Raw genomic sequence first — 22,805 nt, forward strand, 5'->3', positions numbered from 1 at the left:
ATTGTCCCAATATTTTTACCCACAAAACTTACTTTATGTTTTGTCTGCCAGGATTAGTGCCTCATGAGGTACTGACCATATTAGGCACAGGATAGTTAGTCATGCAGTCAACCAGCAACACCCAAATCCCAGAGCCTCATAAGCTTAGATATTGTACGAGTCCAAGGGGAGACATTTCCCTCTTGCTCTGGGCACAAGGTTGATGGAGAAGCTGCCATCTAGAGCAAGGCTGACTTCTGGAGCAGAAGTAGAAAGCACGGGGCGAATCGTGCATCACCTCCAACCTCAAGGGAAGCTGAGCCGAGCTAATGGTGTTTCCCAGCCTTCATGTGCATCTTCCTCCAACCAGGCTTGGCTCTCAGAACCAAGGCTGCCCATCAGACAGATCTGCCCTGGTCCTCCCGTCAGGTGTCAGGGAATGGGCCTCCTTCCCTCATCGGCCACTGGCCACGTAGTACCAGTTGGACCTTCAGCATCAGCTCTAGATGACTGTGTAACAGGCAAGAAGGTTTCCAGTTTCTGCTCTTCCTGTATCTCCACTCGGGGTACCAGAGGCAGAGTCCATTTCTCTAGCTGTTGAATCTCGGCTGGGTTTATGACTTATTTTGACAAACGGAATGGACAGAAGTGACATAGTGCCAGTTCAGACTCTGGGCCTCGTGCCATCTTGCACCCTTCTTGGTTTTTCTCTCAGGATTCTGCCCCTACTTTTGTGAGCACTGTATGATGCTTGGATTCACCTGCTGGAGGATGTAGACCACATGGACCAGAAAGGAGCCATCCCAGCTTATTTGGGATGAGGTCATCCCAGACCAGCTAGTCCCCGCTAACCTCACCCCCAACTGCAGATGCCTGGATGAACCCAGGTGAGCCGAGCCCCGTTGATGACACTCACAGCTATATAAATGGTTATTGCTTCATGTCACTGAGGTTAGGGTGGTAGAATCCATGCGATAGCTAACTTGCATAGTGATTTAAGCAGAAAAGGAATTTGCATCCCTTGAAAGACGAGGGCACTTAGAGGCCTGTGAAGTGCCTAGACCTGTGCTGGATAGATAGGCACTTCCCATGTGTTTATTTAATCTAAACTATCATCTAAGGAAAGTTGCCCCTATTATCCTACATTTTATAGACGAACAAATTGAGACACGGACAGACTAGGTAACCTGCCCAAGTCCCACTGTTATTAAGTGACAGGACTAGACCACCTTGCACAATCAGGCTCCAGAGCACAGGCCAACAGCCATACACTCAATGGAGCAGTAGCCATTGCAGGATGCCCGGCCTTTGGCTGGAGACTGCAGTCCAGTCCACATCCATCCAAAGCCAGAACGTCCTCCAGGCCCCACCCCAGATGCAGACCCCATCAGGCTGACAAGCATCTAGATGAAGAGGGACTAGGAAGGGCACAGCTATGTGGCACCTGGGTGCAAACTCTGGTCAAGAGGTTAAGTCTGGGAGGGTGACACCATTGCAGATAGGATGTTATATTCCTAGATATGATGTCATGGGTTAATGGGACTGCCACACCTCACTGTCCCTCAGCGACCAGAGCTACAAGACTGAGCATCTCACCCAAATGATGATGAAGGCTTCATCTAGGGTTGAGGAAATCAGATAGACACTCAGTAGTTTCAATTCAACAGAAATAGCTGAAGTCAAGAATATCAAGGCAGCCACTAACCGTGAAAGAAAACCAAATTACCCTAAAGTAGCTATAGGATGCTTTATCTTCCTTTTCTCTTGGTGATTTGCTTCCTAGGCTGCTTTTATTTAAAAACAAAGCAAAACAGAAAACTATCAGACCTCAGATTTCAGGATATTCCGAGGAAAAACAAGAAGGAAGAAAGTTTAATTTTTGTTTCTCCTTACAGATACTCTCCGTAATCAAAGCACTTCCGAACCCTCCAACCCACAAGGGGGGCAAAAGGGCTTGTGTCTGCAGTTCTACCCGGAGAGAGAATGTTGACTTTCTTCCTCTTTGTTTGGACATTTTCACTTCCTTTGCTGCCAGGCAGAGTGGCCAGCAGACTCCAGGGGAAGAGACTCTCCATCTAAGGCTGAGTCCCCCAGAAGAGCTGGCACTGAGAGGTTCTCTTCAAGATGATTGGGCTGCTCCATCCAGCAGTGTTGAGGTGAGTGGCTCCTTTAAGAAAGTGCTCATGTCGTGGTGCCCAGAATATCTAACATGATTTTGTTCATGACTTGTGAATATGCCTTTTGCCACTGCCACCCCAAAGGGCGGCCAGTTCATTATCTCCTCGGCCATTTGAACTTCTGCACAGGAGTGTTCTGACTCAGGGGAAGACCAAGCCCAGCCTGCGAGGGCCGAGCTGCCCACTCCATGAGCAGGGTGCTCTCCTCAGTTCCTTAAGCCAACAACACCGCTCCTCCCTGAGCCCGTTCACCTCCCTGTGGGTTCTTCTAACTCCCCACTTTCCTTTACTGAGCCTCGCAGAGAAAAACATGGAATCCAAGACATCTATGGTACCCTGGGAGTATTTAAGGTTTCGGATTTTCTTTTTAATAAGTTCCTCCAGAAATACATCTGTAGGTTGGTGACAGTGATCAAGTTGGCTGTTTATTTGAAAGCAGGGTTCTTTCTGGAAGCACGATGCTGGGCTTTGTGAGAGAGAGAGAAGAGCCCCCAATATACCTGCTATCCTCAAAACCATAAGCTATTGGGAGCTAGAAATATCCACTCATATGCACTCATTCATTCATGCATGCCTACCTCACTATACAACTACTGAGCACCTACTGTATACTGGATATTTAGGAAACAATTCTAGTGGCTTCCAAGCTCTGAGCTTTAGCCACCAGAGCAGGGGTTAGAGGATGGGGTTAGGGCACTAAGGATAAGAAAGGAATGATACAGTCACAAACCAGGCAAGGGTTAGCTATGCAAAGAGATCCAGAAAAAATGGACTATGGATGAATGCAAAATGATCCTGGGATACCCGAGCTGGACCAGGGAAGGGGAAGGTAAGTGAGAGGATCCATTCTTATATGGAATTCTAAGAATACCAGATTCACTTTAAATGTGCATCTCTTAAAATTGAAGCAGAGATATTTTAAGGGCCCAGAAAAAAAAGTTAAAAAATATTTTTGAAAGAATGAAAATAAAATCTAGGGAAAAAAATGAGACAGAATGGTGCACGACAGGAAAATTTGTGAGCAGTGAGCGAGGTGTGGGTTGACTGAATGTGACAAAACCAACCAGTAATTCTGTTGACTGTACTTTCACGGAACAAGAATTCATGAGACCCTAAAAGCTCCTGATGATGAAACACATCTGCTCTAGTTCGGGGTGATGCATATTTAAGCAAGAGGCAGCACCGTCAAAAATATCAGCTCAGGCCTGCTTGGTGCTGCTTCCACCAAGCGAATCCATAATGCTTCATTTATCTGAAACTCAATTTTCCCCATCACTAACCTGAAGATGATGTTTTCCTTGCATGGTTGCTTCAAGGGGTAGAGACACTGTACGCAGAGCACCTAGTCAGGTGCCCAGCGGGTAACAGAAACTGAGTCAAGGGTGGCTGTTGCTGGGCTATAATGCTGGTCGTTTCTGTAAACACTTGATCTCGTGGCTTGAGAACTAGGTTTTGGATCAAAGGGCCTTGACTCCTCCACTGTGTAACTGTGAGATATCGTTGAAGGCATTGAGGCTCATTTGTCCTGAATTTCTGCACATGTAAAAGTGAGCATCATTTCCCATTCTATTTTTATGTCCAGGTTCATCTGGAATAGTGCTTAAATATAATTTATATGAAAATAGAATATCAGTCAGGCATGGTGGCACATGCCCGTAATCCCAACAGCTTGGGAGGCTGAGGTAGGAGGATCACAGTTTTGAAGCCAGCCTCAGAAACTTAGTGAGACTCTAAGCAACCTAGTGAGACCCTGCTTCAAAATAAAAAATAAATAAATAAAAAGGGCTGGGGATATGTCTCAGTGGTTAAGCACACTTGAGTTTAATATACATATACATATACATATAATATACATATATGTACATATATAAAGTTGCTAGTAAGCCTTTAAAAATTAACAACGTAGGTTAAAATATAGACACTTTACAATATATAATGTATCACTGCAATAGAAATAGGGAGTAGAATTCTATTCATATTTTTAGAAGTTCCAAGAACAACCCCAGAATCTCAAATTGCACCAAAACTGTTTAATTAGCATAAGGGGAAAATTCCCAATTTTAAGGAAGAGGCAGCAAACTTAAAATAGTCACCATGGACTGTCCACCATGAGGTAACTCTAGAAAGTGTGAACAGCCATCTGTCCCAGGAAGTTTATCTGAGAATCAGGGCCCTGATGCTCAAGAGGAGCAGAGGCATTCCATCCCCCTAAGCTTGACAGAAGAGGAAACTGAGGCCCAGGGAAGCGAAGTTACCCCATCACAAGAATCCCCACGGCCAGCCCGCCACCTGCCTTCTACCACTGGTGCGCTCATCTCTCTGCTACACTGTCAAGGTCAGTGTGGGCCCCAGGAGCTTTAAGACCTTTGCAGTGGGTAAGCAGAAAGGAGTGGGTAGCAAATCTGAAGTGCAGTGCTAAGCAGGAGGATAAATCACCCCAGAAGGTTTCAGTGGAGAACCAGAGGACAGTGAGGGGCTAGAGACATCCTCTTGAAGTTCCTCCTCCTATCCTTCTCACAGATGACATCACGCAGCAAGCATTTAAACAACATAGATGGAACTAAATGTCTTGCCAGGTGGTCGCTGGCGATACGTACAGACAGCTCCTGACTCACAAAGAAAGACGACAGAGGTCCCATACATACAAACAGCTGCCACCATCCGCCAGCCCCCACCACCCTGCAGCTGCCACGGGCTGTGTAAAAAAAATTAAAAAAGAAAGAATGGGATGAAAAAAAGAGAGAGAGAGAGAGAGAGAGAAAGGAAAACTTGGACCACTTGCAGATTCTGCACATTCAGAGGCTGAGAGAGGGAGGGGAGAAGCTGTGGAAACAGGACCTACAAAAGGGAACGGACGCCCAGGGCAAATTTTCAGCCATGGGTGATGTGGCAGCAGCCCCTACCCTTTGGCCCTGAAAATCTCCTTCCAAGAATGGTTGTCCTCCCCCATCCACACTGCCAGAAATTTTTTTTTTTTAATCAAGGTAGCATTCTTACTTCAAAGAATTTTTGGAGAAAGGAAGGCAGGGAATAAATAAATTAATTTCAATTTACCATTAGAAATCTCTTTTGCAATGTCACCTTCCTCAATAAGAGCCAATAAGAATATTTGCCTCATGTGAAGACAGGTGAATCAATAACTAAAAAGTCCTTACAACTGTGCCTGATATGTGATGTGACATTAAGTATTATAAAAGTGCCCTCTCTCGCTCTTTATAATTACAACTATTCCTATTTTATAGGTACAGAGATGTCACACCACTCTACCTAAGACACATAACTTAGCGGTAGGACCAGGATTCAAGGCCAGATCTGTCTCGAAAGCTCACAGTCTTAACCACTGCCATGAGGAGTCATACACCTGTCCTAGGAGGCTGGGGGCAGGCGGTGGGGATTTGGGGCAATCATTAGCAAATTAACAAGGACTAATTCCATTCAGTTGTTTTCCTCCTTAAAATCAACCAAGCTCAGCTGTACCCAGAAAACAGGAATTTTAACTGATGAGCAGGGCAAGTAGATTATTTGGGGACAAGATGGGGTGAGGAGCCATAGTGGGGTTTGAGTCTGAGGCTTGGAAACAGCAGTGTTCATAGATGGAGGTGGTTTGGCAGGAGTCCAAGATGAACTCTGACCTAGGTAAAATGTCACCAAGATCTAAACCCACACTCAAAAAAGAGGAGGAAGATTCCTCTTTCTGCACACCTACTGTTGTTCCACTCACAGCTCCAGATAACAGGTTAGTATCCGGGGTAGGAGATGAGCTGGGTTAAATAAACACTTGTGGGTTTGTTGGAAATATAACATTTCCACTCCAAAGAAATGGTAACGCAAAGCAATGGTAACATTAGTTCCAAACTAACGACTTGTAATTCAGCACTGCGCCGGTATGCTCTGGGGCTCTGTGGACTGGCCACTGTGGTAAGTGCTGGGGACATCACAGTAAAGGAGGCAAGGTCCTTGGCCTTGAGCAGCCTGGAGCCCGAGGAAGGAGAGAGCTGTAAGTGACTAAGAGAGAACGTGGTGAGCAAGCCTCCCGGGGAGAGGGGTGAGCAGAGCAAGCAGCACAGGGGGAGGAACTGGGAAATGCTTCTAGATGAACTTTTAGAACCCAGCCTCCGCACGTTGGGAACTGCATGCATCGCGTTCCAAGTCTGGGGAGGGACAGGCTTGCCTTTTAGTACTGAATGAACTCATTTTTTAACAGGCTCTTCGCTAAGATTTTTTTTTTTTTTCCTCGCAAGAACAGTAGCCATACCTGTATGTTTTTTCCAAAAGGTTGGCGAGAGGTAGCTGCAGGGGCTCTGAACTCCTACTGCTAGGGCTTCAACCTGGCTTTCATGTTCTAGTAATACGACCTTCACTTCTCCTAAGTCCGGTTCCTTATCTGTACAAGGAAAATGTGTGCTTTGTGGAGCTGGAGGATGGAGGAGTAAGCCCCTTGAGATCCGGCTGGAAGTAACTGGAAGGGAACCCCAGTGGGAATCTCTTCAGAGAGCTTCAAGCAGCAGAGCTGTGTTTGTGAGTGTTGGTTTTGAGAGATCCAAGACGAGCGTTTTTAAATTCAAATAGATTTATCTTCACATATGGGCAAATAGATTTTAGAGCCTGTCACATGCTAGATTTTATAGATCTACCTGAAAATGAATAAATGATATTAAACTAGAAAATCACTTAAAACTATTTAGTAAATAATAGGCAGGTGGGAAAGGGATGGGGGGGAAATGGCAGAGATCGGGACACGCAGCATGCCTTTCTTGCTGCAAAGAAATTCAAGACTTTGCTCTTTGGCTCTGGCGAAAGGCACCATCTTCTCATGCCTGAACGAAAGAGAAAGCGCATTGGAACAGCCCAGAGAATGCCTTCTGCAGACCCACGCTTTCCTGGCGCTGATTTCAGTTCTGGTGGAAAAAATTCCCCTGAAGCCGACGACAGCTGAGCTCCCGGCCTGGAATTCACATTCAGAAGAGGAAAATTACACCCTGAGGTCCTGAGGGCGCCTGATCAGCTTTGATGCACACAGAGGCCAGACAGCCACCCGCCACCTGTCCCACCCCACCCCATGAGCTGGGGGAGCTTTAGTGGGAGGGGATGTGAGTTCTGGGAGGCAGCAGGGAGCAGATATTCAAAGGGAGCCAAAAAACCAAAAGGTACAGAAAGACAGACCTGCATTGGATCTCACCCGGGGTTCCCCATAACTTGCAGTATGGTCTCTGGGGCACATACTGACCTTTACCCATTTTTTTGTAAAAATCACCTTCAGGAAAGTCCCTGTGTCTATACTCATGACCACTGACCTTTGAAGGCAGCCCAATGCTCACACCAAGATGGAGCTTGCCTGGGGTTGTGTGCCCCTCTGGACTCCTTTTGATCCTGCAGTGTCATCTACACTGGCAGGCTTGAATACATCCAACATGGTGCATTGAAAGCACCAGGGGACAGTATTTGCTAAGGTCTTTAAAGACAATCTTTAAGCAGAGGCTTAGCAATGAACCAACAAAGTCCCCTGCTCCTTTATTGCTGCCATGGAAATGTCTACCTCTACTTCAGCATCCTGACTTGTCCCCACTAACCTGGTCAGAGTCCTTCTTCCTTCTGGCATGGAGGGGGAAGGTACTGACCGCCTTTGGGACTCACTGTGACAGCAGAAGTTGCCGAGAAAAGTGCAATCATGGAGCCCAAGGCAGGGTTTCTGATTAAAACCCTTTATTTCAGCCTCCAGAACAGGGTTTCCAGATCAAATGCAGGCTGTCCCTTTCAATTAGAAATTAAAGAAACAACAAATAAATTTCTAGTATAAATATGTCCTAAATATTACATGGGATATACTTACATTAAAAAATTATTGGTCGTTTCTAGAGCCTTCCAACTTAACTGGGCACCTGCATGTTTTATTTTCTAAATCCAGCAACCATACACAAGAATGACTCACGAAGCTGGCTTTAACATGCCTGTGTCACAGGTGGGGAAAATAGGACTTTTTTGCAACCTGCCTGCAGCTGTAGTGTTTGTGGGTGGCAAAGTAGAGATGGGATTTTTCCACCAGATCCACTGATTTTGAGACCGATGCTGGTTCTATACCACCACACAAGAATTCAAACTTGGGATAGATGGGATGTTTGTGGAGGAAACTGAGGCCTTGTCTAAGGAGTGTGGGGATTTCTTGGATGCCTAGCTTATAATGTGGATAATTGCTCAGGAAACAGTTGGTGGGTGTAATTGAAAGGAATCGTTGCCGTGCTTGGTAGCTAAAAGACCCTTCCACTCATGCAAACACTCTTAAGATGAAGTGAGTTTCTCCCTCCACTCCCAAGCCCCCTTCAACAGCACACCCGGGCGTCTGGAGGGAGCACTTCCCCCACATGCGAAGGCAGAGGCAGATGAGGTCACAGCACACTGCTCTAAAAGAAGCTTCGAGTCGTATTACACTCATTATGCCCACAGAGGAAACCCACAAGGGCTGGAGGGATGGGCTGGCCCAGGAAGCAAGCCCAGCCTCTCCTGGCTGGAGAGGCATGAGCAGCCCCATAGCCTGGCCTGAACCAGGCTGCTTGGCCAGGCCGCCAAGATGTCTGTGTGCACTTCAGTCAGTGTTTTAGGGGAACAGAGGCTGCAGTAAGAGGAAGGAAGGGCCGTTCTGTTAGAGCTCTTTTTTGATTTGGGATGAATTGGAAGATGCAAAGCTCCCTTTAGCCCACTTTCCTCCTCAGGTTGGTGTGGCTCTGTGAGTTTTCACACAGGAGTCTGTACAGAGCATGCAGTTCATAGACGCCACAGGCCTGCAGGTCCCAAGAGGGCGTTTCTGTGGGTCTGTGCCCCCGGGAACATGGTACCCTCTCATCTTAGATCCCAGCCTCTTCCCATGGCCCCTCACTTGAGGCGTGAGCTGAGATTATTGAAGACCAAAGAAAACAATATCTAAGGAAAACGTGAACTCAAATCTGTCACCACCAAGAAAGACATCCACCTTCTACTTATTGCATGTTCTGACATTCAAAGAAATAGATGCTTACTGTAGAAAGGTTTGAAATGCTGAAAAGTATAAAGAAAGTGATACAATCTAACCCTTAATCCCATCACACAGACCTATAACCTCTCCTGAAATTAAGGTGCATTTCCTAAGGACATACATTAAACAGGATTGGTGTCATTCATCAAGTATGTTTTTGTGTTGGACTTTTTTTTAACCTATCATAAACACACCTCTCACATCATGAAAGACTCTTCAAAGACTCTACATGACTTTGATGAATCTTTAATTGGAGACATTGGAAATGGCCATAATTTATTTAACTATTCTCCTCTCGCTAAACATGTGGATTGTTTCCAGTGTTTTCCCTGATAGAAATATCAGCGAGCCACTCCTTCACATAGCACCTGTTTCCTTGTGTTGAGAATCTAACATAAAATGGCATCTGGTCTCACCCAAAGATGGGTGTCTTCTCATGCTTTTGGTTTGACCGTACTCTGCAAGAGGCACTGTGTCTTCCAGAAGCCCCAGCCTGGTTGAGGAGTCCCTGGAGCCAATTTCGGAGTAGGGATTTCATGGCCCCTGTCTCAGGGCAGGGATGCTACCCAGTAGAAAGTCTCAGGCCCAGTGGGCTCAGGCCGTTTGCCTCCAGCTATGGTTTAAGAGAGAGAAAAAAGTGAAATCCCAGGAACAATTTTCAGAGAAACCAACACACATCGTAATTCCACTGGGAATGGGACGATATAATTCCTCAGAGCTGGACGGCTTGGTATTTTTATAAGACCTTTGCTTGCTGATTTAGTTAATGATAATGTTGGGTTCCAAATTTCCTCTAAAAGCGAGTCTTAAATGTTCTCAAGTTGGACAGGACGGGCTTAAAAATAAACAAATAAGTTACATAAGCTCAAATTTTGGAGGATCAGATTTTGGAAGCCAAGGCTTGGGTGCAGGATTAAAGGGCCTGCTGCCCGTCTTGTGGTCAGGCCTCACGTGCTGCCTGCAGGGTGGAGCAACAAGAATCATTCCAGCTGCCCCTGAGGCCCAGCTTTTAATTCGAGCACCAACACTCTCCAGCGACCAGTGGCTAGAGCGCACCCTTTGGGCCGGAGAAGGCAGCCGTGTACTTAGAGGATGGTGAAGAGAAACAAAACCAAGGGCGGACACTGGTCCAGGGTCCCATTTCTGGGAAGGCCCCGGGGTGTCACGGAGAGCTGTCATCTCCACTTGACAGCTGGCTGCATTTGGGTTGAAAGTGAGACAATTACTATGCTTTGCTTCTTGAAAGCTTTTAAGGCTCCTCCTGGAAGAAAAATGTCCAATTTCCCAGTTACCAGTGTGGATGGACACCCGCTGAAGACCTAGGGCCACTCCCCAACACACTCAGCAAATTCTCAATTTTGTTGAATTTGGATTAGGGGGCTGGAGATGCTCAACCTATACTAAATCGCATGATAAGAAATTAGGCCTTCCTTATGGTCCGTGAGAGCCAGGGATGCTTCCAGTACTGGAATGAGATAAGTACCACGGTCTATTGTTCCCTTGGGCTACTATAACAAAATGCCACAGACATTGGCTTAAATAATAGAAGTTGGCTTTCTCACAGTGCTAGGGGCAAAGTCTAAGATCAAGGCGAGAGCAGGGTTGTTTCTTCCTGAAGCCCCTCTCCGTTGTCTGCAGTAACCGCTTTCCCTCTGTGTACTCCTGTGATCTTTCTTCTATTGGCACATCCTTGGTGTATCACTCTCCTCTACTTGTAAGGACACCAGTCACACTGGATTAGGTCCCCACCCTTACCACCTAATTTTACCTTAATTTCCTCTTCAAAGGCCCTGTATCCCCATACAGCCACATTCAGAGGAACTGGGGGGTTAAAGCTTCAGTGTATGAATTATGGGGGACACAGTTCAGCCCTGAACACATGGGGATGCAAAAAAGGTGGAGAACTTGGAAAGTCAGAAGCCCCAAGTTCAAATGCTGCTCTAACACTTTTAGATGTGACACCTTAAACAAGCCATTGAAGCACTTTATACCTTCTTTCATTTAAAAAAAAAAAAAAGCAGAAATCATATACTTAGCCTGCAGCGTGCAGCTGAAATAAAATGATGCATGTGGAAGTACTTTGTAAACCGAGGGGCCCTACCCAGTAGTCAGAAATTAGCCCTTCGCCAAGTAGGACATACTGCCCGGCATGGAGTAAGGCTTTAAATTCTTCTTTAATGAACAAATGAGCACTATGGAAACACATTCGATCCCGACAGTGGGGAGAATCAGGGAGAGCTCAGCCCATTGGAACCCACAGTCATTTCATAAAAATGCATTTGTTCAGCCTAATTTTTTAAAAAGACTGAGCAAATATTCCTTATATGCATTTGAACTAACTTAGATGTGGGCTCAAAATAATACATACATTTGTAAAATGTTACACTCATTTTAAAACAAATTAGGGCTTCCTTACTTCAACAAAAATGCATCCACCTTTAAACTTTAATCTATAATTCTTAATAAACATTTATTGAGTAACTAGAATGTGGAACACACGGTAACACACGAGTTTCCCAGATCTCATGTGATTCTCAAAACCTGCATATTATGGAAATAGGCTGTGACCCAGGCAAATGGGCTGTTCTTGGCACAGAGGGGATGTGACAGCAGATATGCTGATATGATGTCCTCTCTTCCACCCACCCTGTCAGTTGTTTCGGTGCTGCAGCCTAACAGGACCAGTAACCATCCCTCTCCTGAAATCCTAAAAGTTATCTGATCAATGGGAAATGTGGTTTTAATTATTATTACAGTTTCTGTCCTGAGTCTCTTTATCACTGCAGCTCTACGTGCCTGGCCCAGTATCAGCACAAGGTGGCATTCAGAGAAGCACAATCTAAATAGCCAAAGCAAATTTATAAAGCATATGTCCATCCCGGACTTGCAACTTGCAAAACAAAATTAAAGGGGACCCAATTCATAACCCCCAGGACCACTTCAAACCCCTCCGCTGCCCACACTCAAGAGTGCTACCTCATCCATCTTTCTATGTCCTTAGGTCACAAGGAAAATCCTCACTCCCTTCCTTTCCCTCAGCCTCCAGCTTCTTATGATTGAGCACCTTTGAATGGGGCAGGAATCGGGCAGGGCCAGAGCTCAGGTACCCACTGGGTGACTTTCTATCCCCTCTGCAGCTCCATCTGTCCAGTACCATGAGCACCATGTGACCATGCATAACACTTCCAAATCAAAGTTTTTCTCTCCAGTCCTGTGTTTCGATGGTCCCCAAAAAAATGAGACAAAGAAAGCAATTTAGTCTTTGATGGGAGGTGGGTTTGGGGAGATTTTTCTAACAGTAATAAGTGTGGTTGATGGTGAAGCAGGATTCTCCACCTATGATGATTAGCTCTGCAAAAGAAAAAGAAAACAAACCTGCCCAACACTTGAGATGGTGAAGCAGACCTTATTCAAGGGGAGCCATGGCCATAGGTAGGGGGCCCACTGCAAAGAGGTCTTAGACGGGGGCAAAGACACTGGGCTCCACTCCAGCTTCAACAGGAAAAGGAGAGATTTACAATCAAAGAGCAAGGGGGGCGGGTGTTTGTTCATGGAAAATTGCCAGAAGGCAACGTCAAGGACAGAGGCTTTCTGCTGAAACTGACTTGACGGCAGGCCCCACGTGACAAGCTATTGAGAGTGGGGACAGCTACCTGTGGTGGGAGATTTTTGCTGGATTCTTCTTCTACGAGGATGGAGAAGGAAGCACAAGGTCAGGCCTAGTCAAGTGGAGGACTCAGAAGCCAGGGTGAAGCTTGGTGAAAGGTGAGCGTTTTCGTCAGTCCCAAGGTAGGTTTGTGTGGGGAAGCCAAGTCCAGGACAAGGCAGGGGGCAGGTGGCACAAAGCTCTGAAATGTTCTAGGTAACATTAAGGATGTTGGAACTTCCCAGAGTTGCCCCAAAGTATTTACACCTTGCCTCAAAGCATAGCAATAGATACCAAGCTCTCTGTAAAAGCAGGACTTATTTATAGACAGCTCCATTGTTGTGGGGGGAGGGATCACTTTTCCCAGGAAGGAGAGATATTTTTAAAGTGGTTTTTCTTCTGCAAAGTGGCAAACTTCTTCAGGTATTTTTCACCCTCAAAGTTCTTGCCACCTCTTTTACACCCTCCCGCTGGGTCGGGTGGTAAGCGTATTGAAGTCATTTGGAAGACGGTGGCAAGAGATGGCAGGAAAATGGCTTCTCTCCTCAACTGCACCACTGTTGGCCTAATTTGTTTCCCTCATTGCTTTAGAGGAAACCATCCGAGCATTTTGCCTCTCCAGACATCTGAAATGGGAATTATGAGGTCGTATGGAGGAGGCCAGGAAAAATAATTTCTTGGGATGGTTTGGTGCTTTCTGGTTTGAGGCCTTTTATGAGTGACCTGCTATACTAATTATCCAGCCTTCCTTGGTCTGCACCACCGAGGCTTCTGAATAAGAAATTTAGATGATGACTCATGGGCTGTAAAAGCCAGCATCAATAAACAGGTCACTGAAATTCAATTCCATCTGCAGCTCAAAACCGGATTCTTAGGATGCCCACAGGTAAATCCACTCTACGTAGCCAGGAAGTACTGGATATAGAAACAGAAGTTTGATCTACTAGGGCATGTTGGGCAAAAGAAGTCTGATCAGCATCCACAGAGCACAGAGAATAAGAATTTAGTTCTGCTTCTTAAAAACAAACAAACAAACAAACAAAAACAGATCAACACAAAAGCAGTCCTGGTTCCATCATCTATTAGCCATGTGACCCTCAGGGTGTTATTGGATCTCCCTGTGGCTTAATTTTCTCGTCTGTTTAGGGGAAATAATATCAGTACCTACCTCCTATTGTTTTTGTGAGGCTTAAAGAAGTTAATATTTATAAAGTAATTAAAATGTGCCTGGGCACATTCCATAAATGCTGTATGTGTGTTTGATAAATTCACTTGAAGTGGTTGATAGAATCAAGCCGGGTGCAGTGGCACACACTTGTAATCCCAGTGATTTAGGAGGCTAAGGTAGGAGGATTTCAGGTTCAAAGCCAGCCTCAGCAACAGCGAGGTGCTAAGCAACTCAGTGAGACCCTGTCTCTAAATAAAATATAAAAGAGAGCAGGGGATGTGGCTCAATGGCCGAGTGTCCCTGAGTTCAATCCCCAGTATCCACCTCCCCCCCAAAANNNTCCCCCCCCCCCCCCCCCCCCCCAAAAAAATAGAATCAAGCAAAGTAGTAGGAAGGGCAATACTGGCTGATTGTGTCCTGCAGATCTGACCACTCTTCTTCCACAGCAGAACCTGAGTGGGGGGTCAGGTGCAGGGTTCAAGGCCATTTGCTTTCACAGACCTACTAAATGTCCATTCTTAGAAACAAATAAGCAGCTTTCTTTCTTTCTTTCTTTTTTCCTAAAACTCTCTGAAAAGGAATTTTCAAAACTATACCTCTTCACTGGTTCTTAATTTACCTCAACTTCAACTTACAATTTCTATTTAAGATTAAAAGACAGCAAAGGATTTATAATATATTATAAAAATTGATACTTGAAAATAGAAAAGTTGCAGGACTGTTTTCAACAGATCCCATGGATTTTACTTCTGTGGCATCCTAGCAATCTGTCACCCACCATCACCCATTTTTTAAAATATCAGAGAAAATTCACTTTTAATAGTCAGAAATTCTGTGTTCTCATATCTCTTTGTACTACTATTTCTGTTTTTCTTCCCCCCTCTGAATTTTATCCTAGCATGTTTTTATGGTGTTAAGTCTTGTAGTTTTTATTGCATAACACATATGAGTTTAAAACTTTTTCCTTTGAACTCCAGACTCTAAATCCAAAAAAAAAAAGAAAGAAAAGAAAGAAAAAAAAATTCTTCTGGACTTATTACAAAATTACTAGTAGTGCACGATTAAAAAACAATATAAATACATTTTAGCTTTTGATACGCAGTCACACATCCATTGATAAAATAATTCTGAGAAATGCATCATTAGGTGGTTTTGTCATGAAAACATCATAAATCATGCTTACACAAACCCCTACCACAGGTTTCTCTACTGAGCATTGTAGGCAACTATAACACAATGGTAAGTGCTTATGCATACAAACGTATTTAAGCATGGAAAAGGTACAGTAAAAATTGCACATGATAGGAATTTATCAGACCCATCAGAAGGTTATGAGACCATTATCATATATGTGTTGGCCCAAATGTCATGATTACATAGCATATGACTTGTTAATTATATTAAAAGTAATTTTTTTTTGGGGGGGGGTACCAGAGATTAAAGCCACAGGCAGTCCCCAGCTCCCCTCCCCCACCTTTTTTGAACTTTTTATTTGGAGACAGGTCTTTCTAAGTTGCTTAGGGACTTGCCAAGTTGCTGAGGCTGGCTTTCAACTTGAGGTCCTCCTGTCTCAGCCTCCCAAGCTGAGAAAATAATTTTTAATGCATTTCCATGAGATGGATTTATATATTTTCCCCCATCAGTTTGTATATTTACAAAAGACAATTACTACCAGAAAGTGATAGGGTTTAGAGCCATTTCTACCCCTGTTTCTCAGAGGTGTGAACACTGAAAACTCTCATGTAAAGAAGCATCGGGAAGAGAAAGTGTTCTCTGCACCCCTGAATTGTATGTTCCAACTACAAAGCAGTTCTTCAGGCTCTATCATTTGATTAGAGCTTTCTCCAATTTCAGTGAAAACAGATCTTTGGAAATCATCCAGCTTGAAAAAGATTTTATTAATGTCTTATTCTGTGAAATCTATGAAGAGTCGGAGACTTTTAAGGAGCTATGATTTTAACTGTTGTCCTTCACTGTCTCAGAACCAGTTGAGAAAAGCAAAAGTTTTATTTCCATAAAATTTTCACAGTGAACTACATGAATGCTTTTATGTCATTGGATCTTCAAGCTACAGATTTGGCTCAACCAACTGATGCAAAATGTTCCATCCCATAACCTAATTTTCAAGTCAATCAGCCAAATTACATGTATTTCTTGTCATTAGATCTGTGACTTTGTCTTTCAGCTTAAGTATCTTAACATTCATTTTGGAGAATATTCTAAAAATCACTGAGCAATAAATTATGAGATGCATCATATACAACAGATTGCAAAAAGCAGCCAAGTTTACATTGATGGAGATCTGATATAATTAATTCTCTAGATATAAAACAGAATAACAATGCTGTTTCTTATTACTTGGTTTGCAATAAAATAGCACACTATGTCACTAATTATGTTGTTTATGAAGCCAGGAGTGTGACAGAAGGCATGATATTTCTTCCTCAGGCTGTGAAATGTGTACATATAATGCTGATATATAGCTTGGAGAATAAATAGCCACAGAGCAATGCACCATGATATGGTTAGGAATGCGGGGAGGCTTCTGGACTCCCTGTCACCTAGTGAGGAAGGAAATGGTGACAGAGAAGAGGAGAATTGGCAGGAACATACAGGCCTCTTCTTGAGGGTTTGGGAAGGAGACTCTTTAAACTGTCCTCACCCAAGCACTTCATGGCCAGCCTTCAGTGAGTGAAGACTGTTTGTCTGTAAGCAATTTCTTTTAATGCAGGGGACCTCATTTTGGTCTTTGGAGCTCTCTCTTTGAGAGCAGAATAGTCACCGACTGTGCCCTAGGTTGATGATCACTAAGAGAAACCACGGGACTCAGCACATTGCTGTACACATGGCTATGATTTGTCGCAGTGAAAGGAGACAAAGCAAAACCAGCAAAGGAAAAAGTTTCATGGGGCAAATTCTGGAGGAAAGCGGGAACCAGCAACCAAGGGACTTCTCCCAACAGAACTGCACAAGATCCTCTTAATTCTCCCAGAAATTTATAGTGAAAACATGCATAAAATGTTGTCTACCAGGGAAGCTCACTAGAGATTCAATGTCCAAGGTTTTAACTGGAGGCTGGTCACGTAGGCCCCCTCTCCATGCCACATTCCAAAATTCAAGGTAGGTATTCAACATAAATCGTGTTGTTTAGGCACAATGAGCCACACAGAGCCGTTAACTGTTCTTGGGGGAATATTCTGAGAGCCAAGTTCCCAGATGCTAGCTGTTAAATTGAATTGTTTTGCCTAAAGCTGCTTCTGAACATATTTTAAATATGGCCTAAAGGATTCTCCATACATGGAGAATATTAGACTAACTTAATATGTACACAATCTCCTACTCTTAAAATGAGTAGTCAACTCTCAGCCAGTCACAAGTGACCAACTGTTCAAACCATGTTCAAATGAGATAGACACGAGCTGTAACCAATCGCATGGCCTCTGTCCCTAACTTACATTTTTCTATAAGGTCACTTCTTTTTTTCTAGCTATTATAGCCTAACCATGTGCATTTTGAGGCACATGCACCCTGGGGCAGAACATTCTGAGGCATTTTTGATCTACACTGCTGCAGAATTCTAGAAACACAGAGCCCAAAGTCTGTTCTTTTAACACTGCAGTAGGCTAATCTTTCAAGTCAACATTTCTAAAGATAGCAGTCTCCTGAAATGCTTTTCTGCATACCACCATTCTGAGCATACGTTTGTCCTGTTCTTGAACTTTAGAAATAGAAACATATGGTATGGGCTCTTCCATGTTTACCTTTTATCACTTAATGTGATATTGTGATATTCATCCACAAACTTTTCTCAAACATACAAATTCCTCCAACGCACAAGACCAGACATTGCTATTCATCATTAAATCCAACCAGGGAAGAAAGGATTATATAATTTCCATCCATCAATACTAATGGCCAATATTTAATGAGCCCTTACTATGTGTCAGTTACTATTCAGAGTTGTGTAATGTTATATATATAAAAGCACTTAATCGGTCCTCGCAGCAACTTTACGAGGTGAGCCTGATTAATGTCCCTTGCTGGATGAGGAAACAGGCACTCAGAGGCCACAGGGCTGGCAGCTGGGAGAAGCAGCTTGCAGGGCCAGGGTGCCTGGCCCAGAGCTTGGGTTTCACCGTCACTCACATTGCCTTGCTGGCACAGAAGTCCATTTCTTTTTACTTTCATTCCATAATAAGCACCATCACTGTGGTAGGCAGAATGGTGCTCCTCCCAAAGATGTCCTTGTTCTAACCCCCAGAACCTGTGAATAGAGGGCAAAAGGGACATTGCACAATCAAAGATGGCAAGATAACAAGAATGTCCTTGGTCAGCACAATGTCATCACAAGATTACAATTTTAAGTGAAAGAGGGGGGACAGGACAACCACTGTGTGGAGGGGAAGGGGGTGGTGATGATAGAAACAGAGCTTAGTGTGAGGCAATGGCTGGCTTTGCAGACAGAGGAAGGGGCCATGAGCCAAGGAATGCAGGAAGCCTCTAGAAGCTGGAAAAGGCAAAATAATGGATTTTCCCCTAGAGCACTCAGAAGAAAACACATCCCTGCCGACATGTTGATTTTAGCTCCATAAAACCCAAGCTGGACTACTGACCTCCCAAATCATACAATGATAAGTTTGTGTTGTTTTAAGCCACAAGGTGATGGTGAATCATTACAGCACCACCAATAGGAAATGAATACAATCAACAAAGCACTAATAAAAGACATTGATCGGAGAAAGGGCAAGCATTTGCAAACCATTTTATTCAAGCCCATTGCAGGGTTAGGCTGCCTAAACAAAGCCAGGAAACACATTTGAGGGACCCAGAAGCAACAGATAGGTTCTTGGTATTGAAAATGAAGGTGTCTCTGGTCTCAGTTGTGGAATAAGTAAAGATGATCCACGGAGACTCTCAGTTTTACTTTAATGAAGTTGACTTTGTGGTTCTTTTTATTGAATTTCCCCCTTCTTTGTTTCAGTGTCAATTTTTTTTACTTAAAGACTTTTCAAAACTTTTCCTTCCAGAACATTTTCCACTGGATTTGAGCCTGATTCTACCATTTAACTTCCTCCAGAACATTGGCACCTTTCTAATTGCCACTATAATAAATCATGTAACTATGACCATGGGTCCAGCGTAAGCACCTTCTCTCCACTCTTACATAAGTGCAGTTGCTGCTGTCAGATTGCCCTTCAGCCCCTCAGCTCCACACGGCAGCAGCCAGAGGGAGCTTTTTCATCCACAGATCCAACAACGTTATTCCTCTCCTAAATTCCTTCCCTGACCCCCTATTGCTCTCAGAATGAAAAGCAGATTGCTAAACCTGAAAGCCAGAGCCTGTCATCTTGGACCCTGGCTGCCTCCCCAGCCTCACCTGGGTCTCTTCCCCACAATCTTGCAAGGGCCAGTCCTACCAAGCTGTTCGTTGCTCTAAAACATGACCAGTTCCTCAGGCCTCTGCTTCCTTCTCCAGGAGCAACATTTGTTGTCTTTTCCATCAGACTGATTCTGCCCACGCCTTCCTTGGCTTGTGAATACATCTAGCTGAACTGGTGCCATGTGCAAAGCTCTTGACAGACTGGCAAGTGTTTCTGCAGAACATTCAACCTGTTTGCCCGTCGCACCCTCCTATGTCACCTAACTCTCGATTCATGGCTATGCACTGACCTACCAGTCTCTTTTCTCTGCCTCTTTCATCTTGGCCTTTCCCACAGGACAGTTGGCACTACCTGCTCCTGCTCATGGATGCGGCACTATTTGCAGGTTCAGGTCAGAGAAACTCCCAGAGGTTCAGCCTCAGTGCATAACTGCCACCCTCCAATACACACACACACACACACACACTCCTAGCCCAGATGAGAAAGCACTAAGGGAGACAACTGATAAATCACAATGAACAATACCTACTGAGTGTGCCTATAGTGTGACCTCCATTTTGTTAAGCATTTTAATTATTTCTTTAATTTTAAAAGAATCACCTATACAGCAGGTATCTCTTTTTACAGATGAAGATAACTAGCTTCTTTAAGGTGAAATATCTTGCCAGACAAAGTGGCACATGCTTGTAATCTAGCTACTCAGGAGGCTAAGGCAGGAGGATCTGAAAATTCAGGGCCAGCGAGACCCTGACTCAAAATTAAAAAGGGCAGAGATGTAGCTCAGTGATGGAGTGTCCCTGGGTTCGATCCTCAGTACCAAAAGGGAAGAAAAAAATGAAATAACTTGCCCTACACCACACACAGCCTGTTAGTGATCTAGCCACCAGGTCATATGACTCTAGGGAGCTAGGCAGTGCGGTCACCCCAGTACATTTTTTTCTGGTCCTTGTCAACACCCCTGCAACCACCACACTTTAAAGCACTTTTCTTTTGAACCACCAAAGTTACTTTGGCATTCAGCACCCAGGGTTCTGATTGGGGACACCTGCATATCCCTTTAGACCACAGCTCCCCACAGGGAGGAGTCCCTGGTCTCTCAGCTCACTCTAGAAGCACATGTCTTCCTGAGTGAGCAACTGTGACTAGTGGCCCCAAGACCTACCTGTTCTCCTGGACTTGATCACCCTCCAAACCACATTTGTGTGTGTGCATGAACTTTTCAAGGAGCTGGGCTTGAGGTCTCCTACTGTCCTGCTTAGCCCAGGTTCTGGGGCCTATTAGGAGTTCTCTTTCCAAACTGATTTTTAACTGTCCTATTAGGTTCATAAAGTCATCTCAAAATCTCCTGGTAAATAAAAAATGTAGAATTATTGTCTTTTTAAAATTAATAAGTGAATGATTGTTTATGTCAGAGATTTAATAAAATCCTAGGAAAGTTGAAAAGCCAAAGAGATTTATGAGCGCCAGCTGCTTCAGCTGTCCCCCTTCTGTAAATAAAAGAAATAACTTCTATACCAAACTTTGAAAACTGGTTTCTGGATGCTTTGTACTTGGCTCAAAAGGTTTTGTTGGAGTCAGGATTTTTAAATTGGGTACTTTCCCACACACACACATAGAGGGAGACCTGTTGGTCCTGGTTCTGTTAAAATACTGAAATATGGGATATCCCCTAGGAATATACCCAAGAGAGGTGAAAACATCCATCTACACAGAAACATATTCTTATATGGCCGTAATTGTATTGTTCTCAATAGCCTCAGAGTAGAAACAGCCCACATGTCCATCAACTGATGAATAGACATATAATATATGGTATAACAGTATATGAAAGAAAAAGAAAAGAACTACTGATACATCCTGCAACATGATGAACCTTAAAAACATTATACTAAGTAAAAGAAGCAAGTCACAAAAGACCCAGTGTTGCAGGATTCCCTTCATGGGAATGTCTAGAATTGACAGATCTACAGCAATAGAAAGTAGATCAGTGGTTGCCTGGGGCTGGGAAAGGAGAAATGGGGTGTGACTGCTAATGGGTTTGGGGTTTCTTTTTGGGCTGATGAAAACATTCTCAAATTTATTGTGACTGTTGTTGCACACCTCTGTGAATATACTAAAAATATTGGATTACTGAAGATGTATATGTACATGTGTACATATATATGTAGATACATCTGTGAATAGATGTAGATTTATAGCAATGGTGGGCCCACGTACCTGTGAAATTCCAGCCATTTCTGGCTGCATCTGAGGGGTGACACTCCCTCTAGATGAGGCATGCTCCTCCGTTCTCCACAATCTCCACCACTCCCCTATGCCCCAATTTGCCAACTTTGTTCACTTACCCAACTGTTTTCTGCCAGGCCTAAGTCTTGTCTAGACCATCACAGAATCTGAAAGTTGGAAAAGATGTCAATTGATTGCTCCTCCAACCTCCCTACAAAATTATGTGACAGGGCCCTCCTTCATATCCCAGAGGCCCTCTTCTTAAATGTCAACCTACCCTTGAACTCTTTCAATGAGGGGCCAACTCATTATTGTCATCACTGTTGTCATTATCACAAATGGAATTTATATAAGGACTCCCAATTCATAAGATGCTTCAAATACTTCATCTTGGGCCTCACAACCTATGCCTAGCTTAATTGTTATCTGCATCTTACAGATGAGCATGTTCAGAAATTGGGTGGCCTGTTCAAGGAGGTAGGATTTGACCTCAGATTCTCTGACTTCAAATTCCATGCTTTTTTGGTATGAAATATTTCCAAAACACATAATGAGTTCAAAATCACAAAACAGACATGCACGTACCCACCACTGAGATGAAACAGATGTCGGCATTTTGCCGTATTTGCTGCGAGCTCCCGGGTGTCCTTCCCACTGTGTCCTCATCGTGACAGCGTTCTTCTTTATCCTGTGCCAGAATCTGCCATTCTGGAGAAGAGCAGATTGTTCCTCTGTCATGGAGGACCCGCTCTTCCCTCACTTTTAAATTCATGTGCGTGAGGATCCCTTGGTACATAAGAACTATTTGAAAGAGAAATCATGACCCAAAGGGAAGAAGAATTAGAAACAATTGAATGTTCTCATCTTAACATCTGCCTTCTCTCTCTTTCTCATTTTTCTAACAATTGGTTAACCCTCCTGGCAAAAACTCCCCAATTGTCCTGATCATTTCATTATGCTGGAGGATAGCAGTATCAGATACATGGACTTTAACCTAAGGTGACTATTGGCAAGATGGTGGCTGCTAATGGCCTGATTGCCCCAGGCCTGGTTGTAGTGAGAACTGCCCAGCAGCTGAGAAAGCAGCATTATGTAGAGTGGGAGACTTGAAGGACCTTTCTGGACTTCACCATTTGTTGGCTGCAGCACACACAAGGGAGCCAGGCCTCAGATCCATCATCTGCACAGGGCAGATGACCCTAGTTGGACCCTTCACCCCCAC

At 44.1% G+C, this 22,805-nt stretch overlaps 1 protein-coding gene across 2 annotated transcripts in view; it reads left to right on the top strand.

The window, feature by feature from the left end:
* The first annotated feature begins 2,012 nt into the window (after positions 1–2,012).
* Positions 2,013–22,805, top strand: part of Rbpj (recombination signal binding protein for immunoglobulin kappa J region) — a 209,934-nt gene continuing 189,141 nt past the window's right edge. Inside the window, exon 1 of one of the 2 annotated variants that reach the window (XM_048784292.1) lies at positions 2,013–2,135. In XM_048784292.1, coding sequence (XP_048640249.1) covers positions 2,104–2,135 — 32 coding nt within the window. In that variant the 5' untranslated portion in view covers positions 2,013–2,103. The remainder of the gene's footprint in view (positions 2,136–22,805) is intronic. The other variant, XM_048784294.1, reaches the window with a different exon arrangement.

The sequence above is a fragment of the Marmota marmota genome, unplaced genomic scaffold (assembly GCF_001458135.2).
Source record: "Marmota marmota marmota unplaced genomic scaffold, marMar, whole genome shotgun sequence".
In the NCBI taxonomy this organism is placed as follows: Eukaryota; Metazoa; Chordata; class Mammalia; order Rodentia; family Sciuridae; genus Marmota; species Marmota marmota.